Source organism: Tachyglossus aculeatus, chromosome 6, assembly GCF_015852505.1.
Source record: "Tachyglossus aculeatus isolate mTacAcu1 chromosome 6, mTacAcu1.pri, whole genome shotgun sequence".
Lineage (NCBI taxonomy): Eukaryota > Metazoa > Chordata > Mammalia > Monotremata > Tachyglossidae > Tachyglossus > Tachyglossus aculeatus.
The window spans coordinates 15,953,059-15,974,535 of record NC_052071.1 but is presented as its reverse complement, the minus strand read 5'-3'; the positions used below and the strand labels follow the sequence as shown (position 1 = coordinate 15,974,535).

The 21,477-nt window shown below is 47.7% G+C and overlaps 1 protein-coding gene across 3 annotated transcripts in view; it reads right to left on the bottom strand.

Annotated features, from left to right (window-relative positions):
• The window catches only part of COL4A6 (collagen type IV alpha 6 chain), a 181,475-nt gene that overhangs the window by 82,619 nt on the left and 77,379 nt on the right, over positions 1–21,477 (bottom strand). For all 3 annotated transcript variants that reach the window (XM_038748142.1, XM_038748143.1, XM_038748144.1), the window contains exon 3: positions 4,521–4,604. In XM_038748142.1, the coding sequence (XP_038604070.1) occupies positions 4,521–4,604 (84 nt within the window). The remainder of the gene's footprint in view (positions 1–4,520; positions 4,605–21,477) is intronic.

Here is a 21,477-nt window from a genome sequence, read left to right as displayed (position 1 = left end):
CCAGGTGCTGTGTGACTCCAAATTAATTAAATAATGAATTATGGTACTCGTTAAGAGCGTACTATGTGCCAAGCACTGTACAAAGATAAGCTAGGGTACAAGATCATTAAGTTGGACACAGTCCTTGTCCCACATGGGGCTCACAGCCTAAGTCAGAGGGTGTAGGATTTAATCTCTAGACTGTGAGCCCATTGTTGGTTAGGGACCATCTCTATATGTTGCCGACTTGTACTTCCCAAGCGCTTAGTACAACACTCTATAAATACGATTGAATGAATGCATCTCCATTAAAAGGATGGGAAACTGAGGCACAGAAAAGCTAAAGGTGGATTGGGATTAGAATTCAGGTCCTCTGACTCCAAGGTCTGGGCTCTTCCAACTAAGCCCCGCTGCTTCCATAACCACCACCTCTCTCTGGGAATCACTTTTGCCTCTGACAGTTCCCACCCGCTGCACCCTGTTTGTCAAGAAGCAGAGCTCTTCACAGAGCAGCTAAAGCACCCACTAACCCACAACCCTAGTTCACCCGCAAAGTCCACCTCCTTCGCTTTTGTGCACGAGCCGCAGAGCGCTGCTGGCGGAAATCTAGATAACAGGCTGACTTCAACCATTTCAAGTTTATCCTTAAGAGCTGTGGGGCTGGGAGGATTCAGAGCCGGCCCTTGCCCGTGGCCTCCTTGACCTGGCCCTGGCCTCGATGTCTGGACTACTGAACAGAATCTGGTGACACCAGGAAAATAAAATAAAAACAACCCTAGGTTCAGCTCCTCTCCAGACGGGAAACAACCCAAGAAATACCCTTTTTATCCTACTTATTCCCCTCCCTCCTCCAACCCCAAAAGACTTTCCCGAAACATCATGAAGTTAAGGAAACAATAAAATCTGAGCCCATAGCCCAAGTTGCAAGAGTGTGTCCTTTCCAGGAGAACAAACCCACAGGCGGGAACGCGCCCTAATTAAAAAATAACAGTCCTTGCTGGTGATCCCACACATTAAAACAACATAAGGACAAAGCCAAACGGGACACTGCTCTGGGAAGCACCACAGTAATACCACGATTCCCAGATAAGTCTTTGCAAACAATCTGTAGATAGACTGTAAGCTCTCTAGACTGTAAGTTTCTTGTGGGTCTGTTTACTGCTATATTGTACTCTTCCAAAAACTTAGTACAGGGCTCTGCACACAGTAGGTGCTCAGTAAATACGACTGACTGGCTGACTCCGGGAAGAGCCACGAAAATATCATGATTCCCTGATGAGACTTTCCAAACAATCTGTAGTTAGACTATAAGCTTGTCCCTAGACTGTAAGCTCATTGTGGTCAGGGAATATTTCTGTTTATTGTTATATTGTACTCTCCCAGGGGCTTAATACAGTGCTCTGCAGACAGTAAGCGTTCAGTAAATATGACTGAATGATCTTGAGCCCTCCTCAATCAAAGGTATTTATTTAGCACTTATTATGTGCAGACCACTGTTTCTAAGAGCTTGGGAGAATAACTGTCCAGTGGCACACTGGTTCCTGGGTTGTGGGATATTAACTGTCTCCAGCCTGATTTAGCTTGCATCTACCCTAGTGCTTAGTATAGTGCCTGGCACACAGTAAGCATTTAACAAATAAAACTAAAGGAAAAAGAATCACTTGAATGATGGGTTTCCAAGCAGAATAGGTCCGGTTATGATCCGGGAAGGTGCAATGGTTGCTGGCTCTGGAAATGTTATCACGAGGCCTGAAACCCTCAGAGTACAGAAGGATGTGGGTTCTAATCCCAGCTCCACCATTTGTCATCTGTGTGACCTTGGGCAATTCATTTAACTTCTCTTTTCCTCAGTTACCTCATCTGTAATACGAGGACTGAGCTTGGGAGGCCTATGTGGGACTAGGACTTTGTCCAACCCGATTATCTTATATCTTTCCCAGACCTTAGTACAGTGCCTGGTGCATAGTAAGTGTTAAACGAATACCATTATTATTCTTATTATCACAGAAAGAATTTGTGTTGCCCAGTCACGCGCCTGGCTCCTCAAATGGAGGAGTCAGCTGGCTGTGGTCTGAGGAGGGCCTGCCATGGAGAGCCTTCAATACCGCTTTTCGATCTGCTGAGGTCTGGGCAGGGGGTGGGGGATGGTGGTTGTTGAATCCACTGGCCCAGCTATGAAAACAGCCTAAAACCTTTCTGACATCCGAACAAAAGAGCTTTCGGCGGTTAGCACCACAGGGTCAACTCTGCCGGGGCCAGTTTAAACAATTCATTTCTACCCTGGAAATGGGGCTGACTGTCCGCCCAGCCCTGGGGTCTTGGGCTGTCCGGTTGCAGCAGACAGGAGACACAATAATGATAATTATGGTACTTGTTAAGTGCTCACTATGTGCCAAGCACCATTCTAAGCGCTAGGATAGATACGAGTTAATCGGGTTGGGCACGGTCCCTGTCCCACATAGAGCCCCCAGTCTCAATGCTCATTTTACAGATGAGATAACTGAAGCACAGAGAAGTGAAGTGGCTTTCCCAAGCCTCACAAGCCGATCACCTGTAATGGGCCCCATCCCTGCTCTCCACACAGGTGTGGAACATCCTTTGTTAACTGATCCCCTAGGCTCCCTCCCTCCCACCAGTCCTAATCCCTGCTTGAGCCCAGGTTAATCTCTGAGGCTCGCTGAGCCAACCTCATTTCCTTTCCTTATCCCGCAGCCGTGGAGGCACCAACCTCTAGACTGTAAACTCGTTGTGGATAGGGAACATGTCTGTTATATTGTGCTCTCCCAAGCGCTTAGTACAGTGCTCTACACAAAGAGCACAATACGATTGGCTGACCAATCAACCGATTTTTGCTATTCTAAATAATAATAATAATAATAATAATAATGGCATTTATTAAGCGCTTACTATGTGCAAATCACTGTTCTAAGTGCTGGGGGAGGTTACAAGGTGATCAGGTTGTCCCACATGGGGCTCACAGTCTTAATCCCCATTTTACAGATGAGGTAACTGAGGCACAGAGAAGTTAAGTGACTTGCCCAAGTCACAAAGCTGACAATTGACGGAGCAGGGATTTGAACCTATGATCTCTGACTTCAAAGCCCGTGTTCTTTCCACTGAGCCACACTGCTTCTCCCTAAACCCAAGGGGAAACTGAGAATGGTGTCAAATTGTAGCATAGCCTAGTGGAAAGAGCATGGGCCTCGGAGTCAGAGGACCTGGGTTCTAAACCCGATTCCGCCACTTGTCTGCTAAGTGACCTTGGCCATGTCACTTCACTTTTCTGGGCCTCAGTTAACTCATCTGTAAAATGCGGGTGAAGACTGTGAGCTCCACTTGGGACAAGGAGGGTGTCCAATCTGATTATGTTGTATCTGCTCCAGCGTTTAGTACAGTGCCTGGCATATAGTCAGCACTTAACAAATACCACTAAAACACACAAAAGAAGCCAACCGAAACAAACAAATGCAAATCTGGGGAGAAACAGGGCCAGCAGGAGCTGGAGCAGACAGTTTGGGTGTCTGAGGTGACCCAAAGCTGGTAGGCCTGGCTTCCTCTGCGGCGGTGAACTCAGAGGGTAGAGGAGAGTTGGGAATGCAGCAAAATGGGGGGCCTAGAACAGCTGCTTGGAAACAACACAATACAACAGTAAGCACTCAATAAATACGATTGAATGAATGCCCTGGTTGTGCACACAGGCCACTTGCCTTTCAGTTGTGACACGGTGGATTGCCTGGTTTAGTGGAAGTTGCAGATTAAAATTGCAGATTAGACCTTCCCAGACTGAGCCCCCTCCTTTCTCTCCCCCTCCTCCCCCTCTCCATCCCCCCCCGCCTCACCTCCTTCCCCTCCCCACAGCACCTGTATATATGTTTGTACATATTTATTACTCTATTTATTTTACTTGTACATATTTATTCTATTTATTTTATTTTGTTAATATGTTTTGTTCTATTGTCTGTCTCCCCCTTCTAGACTGTGAGCCCATTGTTGGGTCGGGACCATCTCTATATGTTGCCAAGTTGTACCTCCCAAGTGCTTAGTACAGTGCTCTGCACACAGTAAGTGCTCAATAAATACGACTGAATGAATGAATGAATTAAAGCTTGTGTGAGGACAACGAGCTCCAGGCCAGCATCATAAACCCTCTGAGTCACCCACAGCTGTTCCTCATTCATTCAATTCATCGGATCCAATTTATTGAGTGCTTACTGTGTGCAGAGCACTGTACCAAGCGCTTGGGAGAGTACAATGTAACAAGAAACAGACATTCCCTGCCCATGATTCACAGCTCTCATACCATCAAGTCATGGCTGAAGACTCTAAGACTGTAAGTTAATTATGCACACAGAACATGCCTGCTAATCCTCTTTTGTACTCTCCCAAGAGCTTAGTATAGTGCTCTGCACATAGTAAGTGCTCAGTAAATAGCATTGATTGAATAAATCCTAAGCATATCAACTTTATACAAAGAACACATTTTAAAAAACAGATAAGAGACACCGAACTGCTTTTCGTCAGCAAACAAAGAAGTGACTTACCCGAGCCCCTTTCTCTGGAAAGCACTTGCAACTTCCACTGCAATCTCGCCCACCACAAGGGCCGTGATAGGATTTCTTCTCACCCTGTGGAAAGCAGAGGTCGAAACTGAGTTAAACCAAGTATCGTGAGTGTCCTCCGCAGACCCCTAAGTTAAATGAGTCCTTAGCTAGCAGCATTCCTCCAGATGGACCTAAGCTGTAAGCTCGTTGTGGGCAGGGAATGTGTCCGTTTATTATTATATTGTACTCTCCCAAGTGCTTGGTATAGTGCTCTGCACACAGTAAGCGCTCCATAAATGACAATGAATGAATGTCTATCCAATCCCCTTCAGGGACGGCCAGATGTCCTGCACGAAAGACCCCCCTGCCTGGGCTGAGGTCCGCCCCCCCACACACACACACTTACTTTGTGGCTTTGAGGAGTCTCCTCACCCTCATGGGCCTCAGTTTCCCCAACCTCTAAAATGGGAACAATAACTCCTACCCTTCCCAACCTGTGAGAATCCAGGGAAGCACAGCCATTTGGAAGAAGCTGTTATGGAAACTCACAGGAGTATTTCCAATTCTCCCTCCCCCAACACACACACTCCCCTTAACACAAAGGGCCAGGAGGGACTGAGTAGGGGTGTCCACAGAAGTTAAGAGGAGCAACAGGTGATGGTTGTGTCAGCCAAGTTGGGATCAGAGTGCACTGCCAGGAGTACGGAGCCTCAGAAATACACCTCTATCTTTCCCTTATCACCCCAGCTTCTTTTTTCTAGTTGTTGGCGAAACTTTTGAATTTCCAAAGTGGATTTTTTCCTAGCCAGACCACCTTAGAGCTTTCTCCTTGCCACAGTCAGAGAGGCTAGGCAGGAAGCAGGGGCCAAGTTCAGACAAATTCTGCCGGCTCAATGCTTTGCATGCACTCAGGAGTTATCAGTAACATTATCCCCATCACACCCTGCAGTACCCCCTCCATTTTACAGAGGGATTCCTGTGATTGAGTGGCTGAGTCAAGAACTGTAACTTATTCTTGTGAACTTCAAAGACACCAAGTATGTGAAACCAGCTCACCACTAGCTTGTAAGCTCTACCACTAGAGACCAAAAACTCCTTGAGGGCCTGACTTCGACTGTAAGCCTCATGTGGGACAGGGATGGTGTCAGTCAGTCAATCATATTTACTGAGTGCTTACTGTGTGCACTAAGAGCTTGGGAAAGAACAGTATATCACACACATTCCCTGCCCATTTCCAGTTTACAGCCTAGAGGGGGACAAAGGCATTAGTATAAATAAATTAGAGTCTTTACCCACCCCAGTGCTCAGCACCCTAGCAAAGCACTAAACAAATACCAGTTAGGAGGAGGAGCCATGTCTTTTATTTCTATTGAAGTCTCCCAGGCCTTAGGGCAGTGCTTCGCACAAAGTCCAAGAGATGTGATTTAATGACGGGAATGACATCTCGCTTCTCAATTTCAGTCCATCTCAGGAGGGGCTACATATAAGTATTGTCTCATCTCCAAGTGTACTTCAATAAGATCACATTTGAAAAACATCTGCACTGTCCTCACAGCCTTTGGGCAAACTGTTTCCACCAGCAAACACATTCTTCTTGACAGAAATAGGTAACCAATCCTGTCTTACTCAAATAACCCTGAAATAATTGCCTCTTGCAACTGAAATGGCCAAACACATTCTTCCTAGGTTGGAAACACATGTAACATCTGTGCAGCTTCAGACACAGCCAAAGAAAATGTTTGTCTCTGGGAACAATTCACTGGTTTAGAAACACTTATTGATATGTGGCACAGAATACAGTCGCACCAATTCAGACTTAGAGGAGAGCAATCCAAAAGCACGCATCTTCCTTGGGCTGGTTTCTCTTTTTCCGTCTTTGCTACTTTTGACCTCACGGATTCTGACCAGGCGGGAATCACTGAAGCAAAACAAAGCCCTCGTAAGGGGCAAGGTCACTGACTAGTGACAAGATAGAAATTTAATATCTATTCTATTTATTTTACTTTGTCAGTATGTTTGGTTTTGTTCCCTGTCTCCCCCTTTTAGACTGTGAGCCCACTGTTGGGTAGGGACTGTCTCTATATGTTGCCAACTTGTACTTCCCAAGCGCTTAGTACAGTGCTCTGCACACAGTAAGCGCTCAATAAATACGACTGATTAAGCCACTTTCACTCCTGTCATCGGACAGTTGTTGAGATTTCTAGGGCTTTCCTAGAAATACCATTTGCAATTTTCTCTTGGGAGCAACCCTCTCATTCCCAAAGTGAAAGAGGTGAAAGTGAAAGAGTGAAATTCATCCGTGGGAATCATCAGAAAAATACCAAGTGGCATTTGATACACACCTTAGCGGAGTTGAGGGTGGGTGGGTGGTTGTGTAAAGAGAGAGGAGGTTGTGTGTTGCGGGTGGTGGGGGGAAGAGGCACTGACTCCAAAGCCCGGGCTCTTCCCACTGAGCCACACTGCTTCTCATACAAGTACCACAGTTATTATTATTAGTATTATCATTATCATTAATTGGGCTGCCCCTTGAATTAATTCAGTCCCAGCAGCAGGAAGGAAAGGATCACTGCACCAAGCCCATTTCACAGATGGGGAAACTGAGGCTCAAGGGATCCAAAAACCCCAGATGAGGCTAGATCAGACTCAAACTTCCCCCTAAATCGAACCTCCCCGATTGCTGCTCCTGCATATTCCCCTCGGAGCCAAGATCATCATCATCATCAATCGTATTTATTGAGCGCTTACTATGTGCAGAGCACTGTACTAAGCGCTTGGGAAGTACAAATTGGCAACATATAGAGACAGTCCCTACCCAACAGTGGGCCGCTGCAGTCTTCCCCACATCGCTCACTCTCGCTTGACAACTGCGGTAGACGAAGGCTGAATGTTAAGTGTCCAGTCACACTCAGCCCAGGGCTTTGGAGTCAGAGGTCATGGGTTCAAATCCCAGCTCCGCCACTTGTCAGCTGTGTGACTTCGGGCGGGTCACTTGGCTCCTCTGGGCCTCAGTTCCCTCACCTGTGGGATGGGGATGGAGACTGTGAGAACCTCGTGGGACATCCTGATCACCTTGTAATCTCCCCAGAGCTTAGAACAGTGCTTTGCACATAGTAAGCGCTTAATAAATGCTATCATTTTTATTATTATTTGTTTGCTAGGCACTTAGCACGTGCCAGGCACCATTCTAAGAGCTGGGGTGGAAACCGGCAAATTGGGTTGGACCCTCTCCCTAGCCCACGTGGGGCTCACAGTCTCCATCCCCATTTTGCAGATGAGGGAACTGAGGCACAGAGGAGTTAAGTGACTCACCCAAGGTCATGCAGCGGACAAATGGCAGCAAACCTTGTGACTCCCAGGCCCCTGTACCCTGTCCCTATGCAGCAGACAAACGGCAGCAAACCTTGTGACTCCCAGGCCCCTGCCCTAACCCTATGCCACACTGCTTATCTATCGATGGTTATCGATTGATCTCTGCTATGTACTGAGCGCTCACTTGCTTTGTGGAGAGCCCCGTACAAAACGCTCGGGAGGGTACACTCCGACAATGTTGGGAGATGGGACCGCTGCCCACGAGGAGTTTAGAGGAGGAGTTGGGCGTTAAAAACAGATTATTGGATGGGTTTCATCACACCACACAGACAAACGTTTTCAGTTAATGCCTGCCGATGGCAAAGGAAGAAATCATCTTTAGGAGGTGTGAAGATGGGGCCATCTAGTCTGGGCTTGCTTCCGCTTCCGCTGAACCCTTTCATTTTGGCCTCATGACGGCTTCTGCTTAGTTACTCAGTTTTATGAAGAAAAATTGGATCTGGCACCTGCAGTATTGGGGAACATCCAGCTCCTCAATTTTATCCAGCTCCTATACACCTGTATAGATGTATATATGTTTGCACGTATTTAGTACTCTATTTATTTTACTTATACATATCTATTCTATTTATTTTATTTTGTTAATATGTTTGGTTTTGTTCTCTGTCTCCCCCTTTTAGACTGTGAGCCCACTGTTGGGTAGGGACTGTCTCTATATGTTGCCAACTTTTACTTCCCAAGCGCTTAGTACAGTGCTCTGCACACAGTAAGTGCTCAATAAATACAGTTGATTGATTGATTGATTCCCCACAACACCTGTATAGATGTGCATATGTTTGCACATATTTATTACTCTGTTTTACTTATACATATCTATTCCATTTATTTTATTTTGTTAATATGTTTGGTTTTGTTCTCTGTCACCCCCTTCTAGACTGTGAGCCCACTGTTGGGAAGGGACCATCTCTATGTGTTGCCAACTTGTACTTCCCAAGCGCTTAGTACAGTGCTCTGCACACAGTAAGTGCTTAATAAATGCTATCTTTATTATCTTCTAGACTGTGAGCCCACTGTTGGGTAGGGACTGTCTCTATATGTTGCCAACTTGTACTTCCCAAGCGCTTAGTACAGTGCTCTGCACACAGTAAGCGCTCAATAAACACGACTGATTGATTGATTATTATTAGTATTTGTTTGCTAGGCACTTACCACGTGCCAGGCACCATTCTAAGAGCTGGGGTGGAAACCGGCAAATTGGGTTGGACCCTCTCCCTAGCCCACATGGGGCTCACAGTCTCCATCCCCATTTTGCAGATGAGGGAACTGAGGCACAGAGGAGTTAAGTGACTCGTCCAAGGTCATGCAGCGGACAAATGGCAGAAAACCTTGTGACTCCCAGGCCCGTGCCCTGACCCTATGCAGCAGACAAATGGCAGCAAACCTTGTGACTCCCAGGCCCCTACTCTAACCCCATGCAGCAGACAAATGGCAGCAAACCTTGTGACTCCCAGGCCCGTACCCTGTCCCTATGCCACCCTGCTTATCTATCCATGGTTATCGATTGATCTCTGGTACATACTGAGCGCTCGCTGGCTTTGTGCAGAGCCCCACACAAAACGCTTAGGAGGGTACACTCCAACAGAGCTGGTCAATGGGACCCCTGCCCACGAGGAGTTTAGAGGAGGAGGTGGGCGTTAAAAACAGATTATTGGATGGGTTTCATCACACCCCACAGACGAACGTTTTCAGTCGATGGCTGCCGATGGCAAAGGAAGAAATCATCATTAGGAGGCGTGAAGATGGGGCCATCTAGTCTCGGCTTGCTACCGCTTCAGCAGAATGCTTTCATTTTGGCCTCATGATGGCTTCTGCTTAGTTACTCAGGTTTATGAAGAAAAATTGGATCTCACACCTGCAGTATTGGGGAACATCCAGCTCCTCAATTTTACTTGCTTTTGGCCCGCTACACATCTGCCATACACCCCCTGGCCTGGAATGCCCCCCGTCCCCACATCTGCCAAGCTAGCTCTCTTCCTCCCTTCAAGGCCCTACTGAGAGCTCACCTCCTCCAGGAGGCCTTCCCAGACTGAGCCCCCTCCTTCCTCTCCCCCTCCTCCCCCCTCCATCCCCCCCGCCTTACCTCCTTCCCTTCCCCACAGCACCTGTATAGATGTATATATGTTTGTACGTATTTATTACTCTATTTATTTTACTTGTACATATATATTCTATTTATTTTATTTTGTTAACATGTTTTGTTTTGTTCTCTGTCACCCCCTTCTAAACTGTAAGCCCACTGTTGGGTAGGGACCGTCTCTATGTGTTCCCAACTTGTACTTCCCAAGCGCTTAGTACAGTGCTCTGCACACAGTAAGTGCTTAATAAATGCTATCATTATTATCTTCTAGACTGTGAGCCCACTGTTGGGTAGGGACTGCCTCTATATGTTGCCAACTTGTACTTCCCAAGCGCTTAGTACAGTGCTCTGCACACAGTAAGTGCTCAATAAATGCAATCATTATTACCTTCTAGACTGTGAGCCCACTGTCGGGTAGGGACTGTCTCTATATGTTGCCAACTTGTACTTCCCAAGCACTTAGTCCAGTGCTCTGCACACAGTAAGCGCTCAATAAATATGATTGATTGATTTATTATTATTATTATTTGTTTGCTAGGCACTTAGCACGTGCCAGGCACCATTCTAAGAGCTGGGGTGGAAACTGGCAAATTGGGTTGGACCCTCTCCCTAGCCCACGTGGGGCTCACAGTCTCCATCCCCATTTTGCAGATGAAGGAACTGAGGCACAGAGGAGTTAAGTGACTCGTCCAAGGTCATGCAGTGGACAAATGGCAGCAAACCTTGTGACTCCCAGTCCCCTGCCCTAACCCCATGCAGCAGACAAATGGCAGTAAACCTCGTGACTCCCTGGCCCCTGCCCTAACCCTATGCAGCAGACAAATGGCAGCAAACCTTGTGACTCCCAGGCCCATACCCTGTCCCTATGCCACCCTGCTTATCTATCCATGGTTATCGATTGATCTCTGGTACGTACTGAGCGCTCGCTGGCTTTGTGCAGAGCCCCACACAAAACGCTTGGGAGGGTACACTCCAACAGAGCTGGTCGATGGGACCCCTGCCCACGAGGAGTTTAGAGGAGGAGTTGGGCGTTAAAAGCAGATTTTTGGATGGGTTTCATCACACCCCACATACAAACTTTTGAACTCAAGGCCTGCCGATGACAAAGGAAGAAGTCATCTTTAGGAGGTGTGAAGATGGAGCCGTCTAGTCTCGGTTTGCTAACGCTTCAGCCGAACCCTTTCATTTTGGCCTCATGCTGGCTTCTGCTTAGTTACTCGGTTTTACGAAGAAAAATTGGATCTGGCACATGCAGTATTGGGGAACATCCAGCTCCTCAATTTTACTCGCTTTTCACCCACTACACAACCGCCATACACCCCCTGGCCTGGAATGCCCCCCCTCCCCACATCTGCCAAGCTAGCTCTCGTCCTCCCTTCAAAGGCCCTACTGAGAGCTCACCTCCTCCAGGAGGCCTTCCCAGACTGAGCCCTCTCCTTCCTCTCCCCCTCTTCCTCCTCTCCATCCCCCCGTCTTACCTCCTTCCCTTCCCCACAGCACCTGTATAGATGCATATATGTTTGCACGTATTTATTACTCTATTTTACTTGTACATATCTATTCTATTTATTTTATTTTGTTAATATGTTTGGTTTTGTTCTCTGTCTCCCCCTTTTAGACTGTGAGCCCACTGTTAGGTAGGGACTGTCTCTATATGTTGCTAACTTGTACTTCCCAAGCGCTTAGTACAGTGCTCTGCACACAGTAAGCGCTCAATAAATACGGTTGATTGATTGATTCCCCACAGCACCTGTATAGATGTACATATGTTTGTACGTATTTATTACTCTATTTACTTTACTTGCACATATCTATTCTATTTATTTTATTTTGTTAATATGTTTGGTTTTGTTCTCTGTCTCCCTCTTTTAGGACTGTGAGCCCACTGCTGGGTAGGGACCGTCTCTATGTGTTGCCAACTTGTACTTCTCAAGCGCTTAGTACAGTGCTCTGTACACAGTAAGTGCTTAATAAATGCTATCATTATTATCTTCTAGACTGTGAGCCCACTGTTGGGTAGGGACTGTCTCTATATGTTGCCAACTTGTACTTCCCAAGTGCTTAGTACAGTGCTCTGCACACAGTAAGCGCTCAATAAATACAACTGATTGATTGATCATTATTATTATTTGTTTGCTAGGCACTTACCACGTGCCAGGCACCATTCTAAGAGCTGGGGTGGAAACCGGCAAATTGGGCTGGACCCTCTCCCTAGCCCACGTGGGGCTCACAGTCTCCATCCCCATTTTGCAGATGAGGGAACTGAGGCACAGAGGAGTTAAGTGACTTGCCCAAGGTCACGCAGCGGACAAATGGCAGCGAAGCTTCTGACTCCCAGGCCCGTGCCCTGTCCCCATGCAGCAGACAAATGGCAGCGAATCTTGTGACTCCCTGGCCCGTGCCCTAACCCTATGCAGCAGACAAATGGCAGCAAACCTTGTGACTCCCAGGCCCGTACCCTAACCCTATGCAGTAGACAAACGGCAGCAAACCTTGTGAAGCGCTTAGTACAGTTCGCTGCACATAGTAAGCGCTCAATAAATACGATTGATGACTCCCAGGCCCCTGCCCTAACCCTATGCAGCAGACAAACACCATGCCAACCTCGTTAACTTCAAGTTCATCCTTTCCTGCCTTAACTCAGCCCTCTCCTCTGCTAGACAAAACTATTTCTCCTCCCTTATTGACACCCATGCCCATCACCCCCGCCAGCTCTTCCGTACATTCAACTCCCTTCTCAGGCCCCCGGTTCCTCCCCCTCCTCCTTCCCTCACCCCCAACGATCTGGCCTCCTACTTCATTAACAAAATTAAATCCATCAGGTCCGACCTCCCCAAAGTCTCTTCCCCCCTTTCTTCATCCCCCCGGCTCTCAACACACTCTGCTACTCTCCCATCCTTCCCAGCAGTGTCCTCAGTTGAGCTCTCCTCCCTCCTCTCAAGTGCTACTCCGGCCACCTGTGCTTCTGACCCCATTCCCTCTCATCTCATGAAGTCTCTCGCTCCATCCCTTCTCCCCTCCTTAACTTCCATCTTCAACCGCTCACTCTCCACTGGTTCCTTCCCCTCTGCCTTCAAACATGCCCATGTCTCTCCCATCCTAAAAAAACCCTCGCTTGACCCCACCTCACCTTCTAGTTATCGTCCCATATCCCTCCTACCATTCCTTTCCAAACTCCCTGAACGAGTTGTCTACACTTGCTGCCTAGAATTCCTCAATAACAACTCTCTCCTCGACCCCCTCCAGTCTGGCTTCCGTCCCCTACATTCCACGGAAACTGCCCTCTCAAAGGTCACCAATGACCTCCTGCTTGCCAAATCCAACGGCTCCTACTCTGTCCTAATCCTCCTCGACCTCTCGGCTGCCTTTGGCACTGTGGACCACCCCCTTCTCCTCCACACGTTATCTGACCTTGGCTTCACAGACTCCGTCCTCTCCTGGTTCTCCTCTTACCTCTCCGGTCATTCTTTCTCAGTCTCTTTTGCAGGCTCCTCCTCCCCCTCCCATTCTCTCACTGTGGGGGTTCCCCAAGGTTCAGTGCTTGGTCCCCTTCTGTTCTCGATCTACACGCACTCCCTTGGTGACCTCATTCGCTCCCACGGCTTCAACTATCATCTCTACGCTGATGACACCCAGATCTACATCTCTGCCCCTGCTCTCTGCCCCTCTCTCCAGGCTCGCATCTCCTCCTGCCTTCAGGACATCTCCATTTGGATGTCTGCCCGCCACCTAAAGCTCAACATGTCGAAGACTGAACTCCTTGTCTTCCCTCCCAAACTTTGCCCTCTCCCTGACTTCCCCATCTCTGTTGACGGCACTACCATCCTTCCCGTCTCACAAGCCCGCAACCTTGGTGTCATCCTCGACTCCGCTCTCTCAGTCACCCCTCACATCCAAGCCGTCACCAAAACCTGCCGGTCTCAGCTCCGCAACATTGCCAAGATCCGCCCTTTCCTCTCCATCCATACCGCTACCCTGCTCATTCAAGCTCTCATCCTATCCCGTCTGGACTACTGTATCAGCCTTCTCTCTGATCTCCCATCCTCGTGTCTCTCTCCACTTCAATCCATACTTCATGCTGCTGCCCGGATTATCTTTGTCCAGAAACGCTCTGGACATATTACTCCCCTCCTCAAAAACCTCCAATGGCTACCGATCAATCTGCGCATCAGGCAGAAACTCCTCACCCTGGGCTTCAAGGCTGTCCATCACCTCGCCCCCTCCTACCTCACCTCCCTTCTCTCCTTCTACTGCCCAGTCCGCACCCTCCGTTCCTCCACCGCTCACCTCCTCACTGTACCTCGCTCTTGCCTGTCCCGCCATCGACCCCCGGCCCACGTCATCCCCCGGGCCTGGAATGCCCTCCCTCTGCCCATCAGCCAAGCTAGCTCTCTTCCTCCCTTCAAGGCCCTGCTGAGAGCTCACCTCCTCCAGGAGGCCTTCCCAGACTGAGCCCCTTCCTTCCTCTCCCCCTCGTCCCCCTCTCCATCCCCCCATCTTAACTCCTTCCCTTCCCCACAGCACCTGTATATATGTATATATGTTTGTACATATTTTTTTACTCTATTTATTTATTTTATTTGTACATATCTATTCTATTTATTTTATTTTGTTAGTATGTTTGGTTTTGTTCTCTGTCTCCCCCTTTTAGACTGTGAGCCCACTGTTGGGTAGGGACTGTCTCTATATGTTGCCAATTTGTACTTCCCAAGTGCTTAGTACAGTGCTCTGCACATAGTAAGCGCTCAATAAATACGATTGATGATGATGATGATGATGACAAATGGCAGCAAACCTTGTGACTCCCAGGCCCCTGCCCTGTCCCTATGCAGCAGACAAATGGCAGCAAACTTTGTGACTCCCAGGCCCCTGCCCTAAACCAAGGAAGCAGACAAATGGCAGCAAACCTTGTGACTCCCAGGCCCGTACCCTGTCCCTATGCCATACTGCTTATCTATTGATGGTTATCGATTGATCTCTGGTACGTACTGAGCGCTCGCTGGCTTCGCGGAGAGCCCCGCACAAAACGCTCAGGAGGGTACACTACAACAGAGTTGGTCGATGGGACCCCTGCCCACGCTGAGGTTAGAGGAGGAGTTGGGCGATAAAAACAGATTATTGGATGGGTTTCATCACACCCCACAGACGAACGATTGAAGTCAATGCCTGCCGATGACAAAGGAAGAAATCACCTTTAGGAGGCGTGAAGATGGAGCCATCTAGTTTCGGCTTGCTACCGCTTCAGCAGAACCCTTTCATTTTGGCCTCATGTTGGCTTCTGCTTAGTTACTTGGTTTTATGAAGAAAAATTGGATGTCGCACCTGCAGTATTGGGGAACATCCAGCTCCTCAATTTTACTCGCTTTTGGCCCACTACACATCCGCCATACACCCCCTGGCCTGGAATACCCCCCCCCCCCCCCGCCATCTACCAAGCTAGCTCTCTTCCTCCCTTCAAAGGCCCTACTGAGAGCTCACCTCCTCCAGGAGGCCCTCCCAGACTGAGCCCCTTCCTTCCTCTCCCCCTCCTCCCCCTCTCCATGCCCCGTCTTACCTCCTTCCCTTCCCCACAGCACCTGTATAGATGTATATATGTATGCACGCATTGATTACTCTATTTATTTTACTTGTACATATCTATTCTATTTATTTTATTTTGTTAACATGTTTTGTTTTGTTCTCTGTCACCCCCTTCTAGACTGTGAGCCCACTGTTGGGTAGGGACTGCCTCTAAATGTTGCCAACTTGTACTTCCCAAGCGCTTAGTACAGTGCTCTGCACGCAGTAAGCGCTCAATAAATATGGTTGATTGATTGATTGATTCCCCACAGCACCTGTATAGATGTACATATGTTTGTACGTATTTATTACTCTATTTATTTTACTTGCACATATCTATTCTATTTATTTTATTTTAATATGTTTGGTTTTGTTCACTGTCACCCCCTTCTAGACTGTGAGCCCACTGCTGGGTAGGGACCATCTCTATGTATTGCCAACTTGTACTTCCCAAGCGCTTAGTACAGTGCTCTGCACACAGTAAGTGCTTAATAAATGCAATCATTATTATCTTCTAGACTGTGAGCCCACTGTCGGGTAGGGACTGTCTCTATATGTTGCCAACTTGTACTTCCCAAGCACTTAGTCCAGTGCTCTGCACACAGTAAGCGCTCAATAAATACGATTGATTGATTGATTATTATTATTATTTGTTGCTAGGCACTTACCACGTGCCAGGCACCATTCTACGAGCTGTGGTGGAAACTGGCAAATTGGGTTGGACCCTCTCCCTAGCCCACGTGGGGCTCACAGTCTCCATCCCCATTTTGCAGATGAGGGAACTGAGGCACAGAGGAGTTAAGTGACTCGCCCAAGGTCATGCAGGGGACAAATGGCAGCGAACCTTGTGACTCCCAGTCCCGTGCCCTATCCCCATGCAGCAGACAAATGGCAGTAAACCTTGTGACTCCCTGGCCCCTGTCCTAACTCTATGCAGCAGACAAATGGCAGCAATCCTTGTGACTCCCAGGTCTGTACCCTGTCCCTATGCCATACTGCTTATCTATCGATGGTTATCGATTGATCTCTGGTACGTACTGAGCGCTCGCTGGCTTTGCGGAGAGCACCGTACAAAACGTTCGGGAGAGTACACTACAACAGTGTTGGGAGGTGGGACCCCTGCCCACGAGGAGTTTAGAGGAGGAGTTGGGCGTTAAAAACAGATTATTGGATGGGTTTCATCACACCCCACAGACGAACGTTTTCAATCAATGCCCGCCGATGACAAAGGAAGAAATCATCTTTAGGAGGCGTGAAGATGGAGCCATCTAGTCTGGACTTGCTACCGCTTCAGCCGAACCCTTTCATTTTGGCCTCATGCTGGCTTCTGCTTCGTTACTCGGTATTATGAAGAAAAATTGGATCTGGCACCTGCAGTATTGGGGAACATTCAGCTCCTCAATTTTACTCGCTTTTGGCCCGCTACACATCCGCCATACACCCCCTGGCCTGGAATGCCCCCCCTCCCCACATCTGCCAAGCTAGCTCTCTTCCTCCCTTCAAAGGCCCTACTGAGAGCTCACCTCCTCCAGGAGGCCTTCCCAGACTGAGCCCCCTCCTTCCTCTCCCCCTCCTCCCCCCTCCATCCCTCCCGCCTTACCTCCTTCCCTTCCCCACAGCACCTGTATATATGTTTGTAAGTATTTATTACTCTATTTATTTTACTTGTACATACCTATTCTATTTATTTTATTTTGTTAATATGTTTGGTTTTGTTCTCTGTCACCCCCTTCTAGACTGTGAGCCCACTGCTGGGTAGGGACCATCTCTATGTGTTGCCAACTTGTACTTCCCAAGTGCTTAGTACAGTGCTCTGCACACAGTTAGCACTCAATACGATGGATTGACTCTGTGTATAACAATCAGAAACAAGGGAAAGCCTTATTGCCCAAGGTGGAAGGTGGAGGAACTGGGATTAGAATAGTTCTGATTACCAGGCCTGGACTCTTTTCTCCAGGCCAAGCTGCTTCTCAGCTTTGGCTTTTCCTAAGGAACTTTTCTTTTTATGGTATTTGTTAAGCACTTACTATGTGTTGAACACTGTACTAAGCATTGGGGTACGTACAAGTTAATTAGGTCAGACACAGTCCTTGTCCTGTAGAGGCCTCACAGCCTAAGTAGGAGTAAGAACAGCTATTGAATCCACATTTTACAGCTGAGGAAACTAAAGCACGGAGAAGTTAAGTGTCTTGAACAAGGCCAAGGCAACCAACTGGCAGAGCTGGGATTAGAACCCAGGTCAACTGACTCACAGCAATTGTCATGGCACCTCGTTCCTGGCTCTTCTCCCATTGGGTGCCCAGGCAACATTGCCTGCCTGCCAACTGCGTGTCTGACAATGAACCCTGCCATTTCTTGCCTGTGGAAAAGCTGTTCCCTTCAGGGATCAGGCCCAAAGTAAGCTTCCACAGTTGAGATAGCACTGGGTAAAGGCAGCTGCGGGGTTTGCCCAGCTGGCTGTCTGCCAGTACCATCCACTGGTGTGGTCAACCAGCAACCCCAGGGAAGTGCAGAGACGGGCCATGGCCAGGCTGAGAAAGAAAACAAAAACAGCAGGAACTGGGCAAAATCCCAAAGGCCCAGAAGGGGAGGATAAAATTTCTCTGAAAAGTGGCGGAACAAGGAGTCAAAGGCACACAGTGGGCAACAGTTGGAAGATGGAAGACCGACAGTTGGTTTAATTTTTTTAAGCTATTTGTTAAGCGCTAATTATGTGTCAAACACTGTTCTAGACATGGGGGAGGTACAAGTTAATTAGATTGGACACAGTCCCTGTCCCATAAGACACAGTCTTAATCCCGTTTTACAGATGAGGTAACTGAGGCACAGAGAAGCTAAGTGACTTGCCCGAGGTCACACAGCAGACAAGTGGTGGAGTTGGGATTAGAACCCAGGTCCTTCTGACTCCCAAGCCTGTGATCTATTCACTAGGCTACGGAACAACAGGCTCCCACTCAAAATACATAGCTGGGAATCAATTAATAGTATTTATTGAATGCTTACTGTGTACAGTGCACTGTAATAATAATAATGATGGTATTTGTTAAGGACTTACTAAGTGTCAAGCACTGTTGTAAGTGCTGGGGTAGGTAATAATAATAATTGTGGTATTTGTTAACTTCTCACCATGTGTTAAGCACTGTACTAAGCACTGGTGTGGATACAAGCAAATTAGGTTGGCTACCGTCCCTGTCCCACAAGGGGCTCACAGTCTGAATCTCCATTTTACAGATGAGGTAAGGGAAGTAAAGTAACCTGACCAGGGCCACACAGGAAACAAGTGACAGAATTAGAACCCATGACCTTCAGACTCCCAGGCCGATGCTCTATCCAGTATGTTATGCTTCTTCCCAAGATACAAGCTAATCAGGTAACTGAGGCAAAGAGAAGTTAAGTGACTTGCCCAGGGTCACCTAGCAGACATGTGGCAGAGCCAGGATTAGAAATCACATCCTTCTGACCCCCAGCAGCAGGGTGTGGGAAGTGAGGTGGGTCAATCACAGCATGATTAGCAGGCTTGGAGCCCTGTAGGGTCCTAGTCCTCCCCACCCCTCATTTTAGATCCCTGGAGCCAGGACAAGCCAAAGCGGAGTGAAGGATCCCTTGTTCCTTCCCTCACCCCTGGTCCTGTGTGGAAACCATACCTCTACTAAACCCAGCCTTTGTCCCCCAACTTCACTCTCCAGCGCTTCGTGTAGTACCTGGCACAAAGTAAGCACTTAAATACCATAATTATTATTCACACATTTACAAGGTCTGGCAACAACGTTAGCAAGAATATTCCTTTCCCTTGTTGTGACAGTACTGGCAATTCATTTTACACCCTACAAGAAATCCTGCTTATTGAAAGTCAAGTCAAATTGAGCCACATTACAAGGGTAACATTAACCTCTGTGGATGGGGAGGGTGGGTGTTGAAGAGGAGGGACAAGGGGAAGCCCAGAGAGAGGGAGGGAGGGGGCGAGGAGGGTCACTGAGCTTTGGTGAATGAAAAGATATGGGAAGGGAGGAAGCAAGGGGAAGCCAGCTGGCTTCCCACCAGGTGTTACTTGTCACCAGGATTTTATTTCGGGAAAGAAGCTGACATCAGACACTCCCCAAGTGGTTCAAGAAGCTGCGGGCCCTGGGGGCCCTGGGCTTCAACTTTGCTTTGTACTTTGACAGTAAGTTAGGGACAGAGAAAGACAGAGAAATAAGGGAGGTGGGCGGGAGGAAGGGGGGGGGCAGGGGGATTGGCTTGATTTATCTGTTCAACTAGCTTCATTTTTCATCTGTCATTTGTGCTCATCACCCTACACCTCAGTACCAATTAACATAAGGGAATCAGCAAACCTTCCCTCCCTCAATCCGTGTTTCTACAGTAGTTTATGCTGAAACATCATAACCGTTTCAGGGAATAGAAATCTGGCTCTGCCTATGTTAACCGGGGGACAACCAGAAAGGACTCCCACCTCAGATTCTAACCTTTGCCAGTGACCTGAGGGGCTCAACATCCCTGAGTATGATGGAAAGGGGGCCAGGCCCTCGGTGGCAGAGAGGCATATGCTCCAGGGAGAACAAAAGAGCATAATCTCCCATCCAGGTGATAGGGTAGGGGAGCCATTAGAGCCCCCTCAACTTCCCTCAGATTTGGGGCTTCCCTAAAACTTCCCAACAACTAAGGAATGAAAATGTTTTTGGAGGTGAAACCATTCGGGAATTGCTGCTTGGGTTTCTCTTCTTCTGGCTCCTTCCTGGGGAAACATTTTTCATTCATTCATTCAATCGTATTGAGCACTTACTGTGTGCAGAGCACTGTACTAAGCGCTTCTACTAACACTTCCGTCAAATGTGACGAGATATAGGAGTTCAAAAGTTTTTCCTTTCTGACTTCGCCCCAAAAGCTGAATTCCCATTCCAGAGCGAGCAGTGATATAATAATTATGGCATTTGTTAAGCGCTTACTATGTGCCAGGCACTGTACTAAGTTCTAGGGTGGATACAAGCAAATCGTGTTGGACACAGTCCCTGCCCCACATGGGGCTCACAGTTTCATTGATATTTTTAGTATATATTTGGTAGGTCACAGACATTACAAAGAAACTTGTGAAACTGGAATCACTTTCAGGTATGGACAACCTGAAGCTCTCCCTCAACTCCTAAAAGCCTGTCAGTAAACGCAGTGATGTTGGGAAATGGGACCTAAGATGGCAGGGAGAACAAAGCTCACTCATATCCATCCCTTTACTTCACGAATGGACAAAAGGTCTTTTGAGTGGATGCTGGGAAATGTGAAGTGATCACTGAGGTACGTTTTTCATTTCTAGCTACCTCCTGCTTTTTTTTTTTTAACCCAAGAACCAGTATTCCTCTATTTCAAGTAAATGGACAACTCACTCAGCTTCCAAAGACACAGCTTGAGAAAGCACTCCCAAATCGGACCTCAAAAGACACATTTTAGATGACGCGGGTATTTTTCATCCAATCTAGTTGCGCCAGATCTTCATTTGATACTCACGGCTATTTATCATCATTTGATATGACATATATTTCAAGATATTTGAGCCTATCTGTATACATCTCATATTTTTCATGCGACGTGACTGAACAAAAGCACTACTCATCAGTAAGGAGTAAAAAAAAACCCAACTAGCTGACACTGAAGTGCAGGCAGCCCCCAGAACATCCTATTTGTAATTTGAGAACACAGCAGTGAGAAACAGAGCACCAAGTAATAATAGTAACAATGGTATTTGTTAAGCGCTTACTATGTGCCAAGCACTGTTCTAAGCACTGGAGGGGATACAAGGTCATCAGATTGTCCCACGTGGGGCTCACAGTCTTCATCCCCATTTTCCAGATGAGGGAACTGAGGCCCAGAGAAGTGAAGTGACTTACCCAAAGTCACACAGCTGACAAGTGGCAGAGCCGGATTAGAACCCACGACCTCTGACTCCCAAGCCCGGGCTCTTGC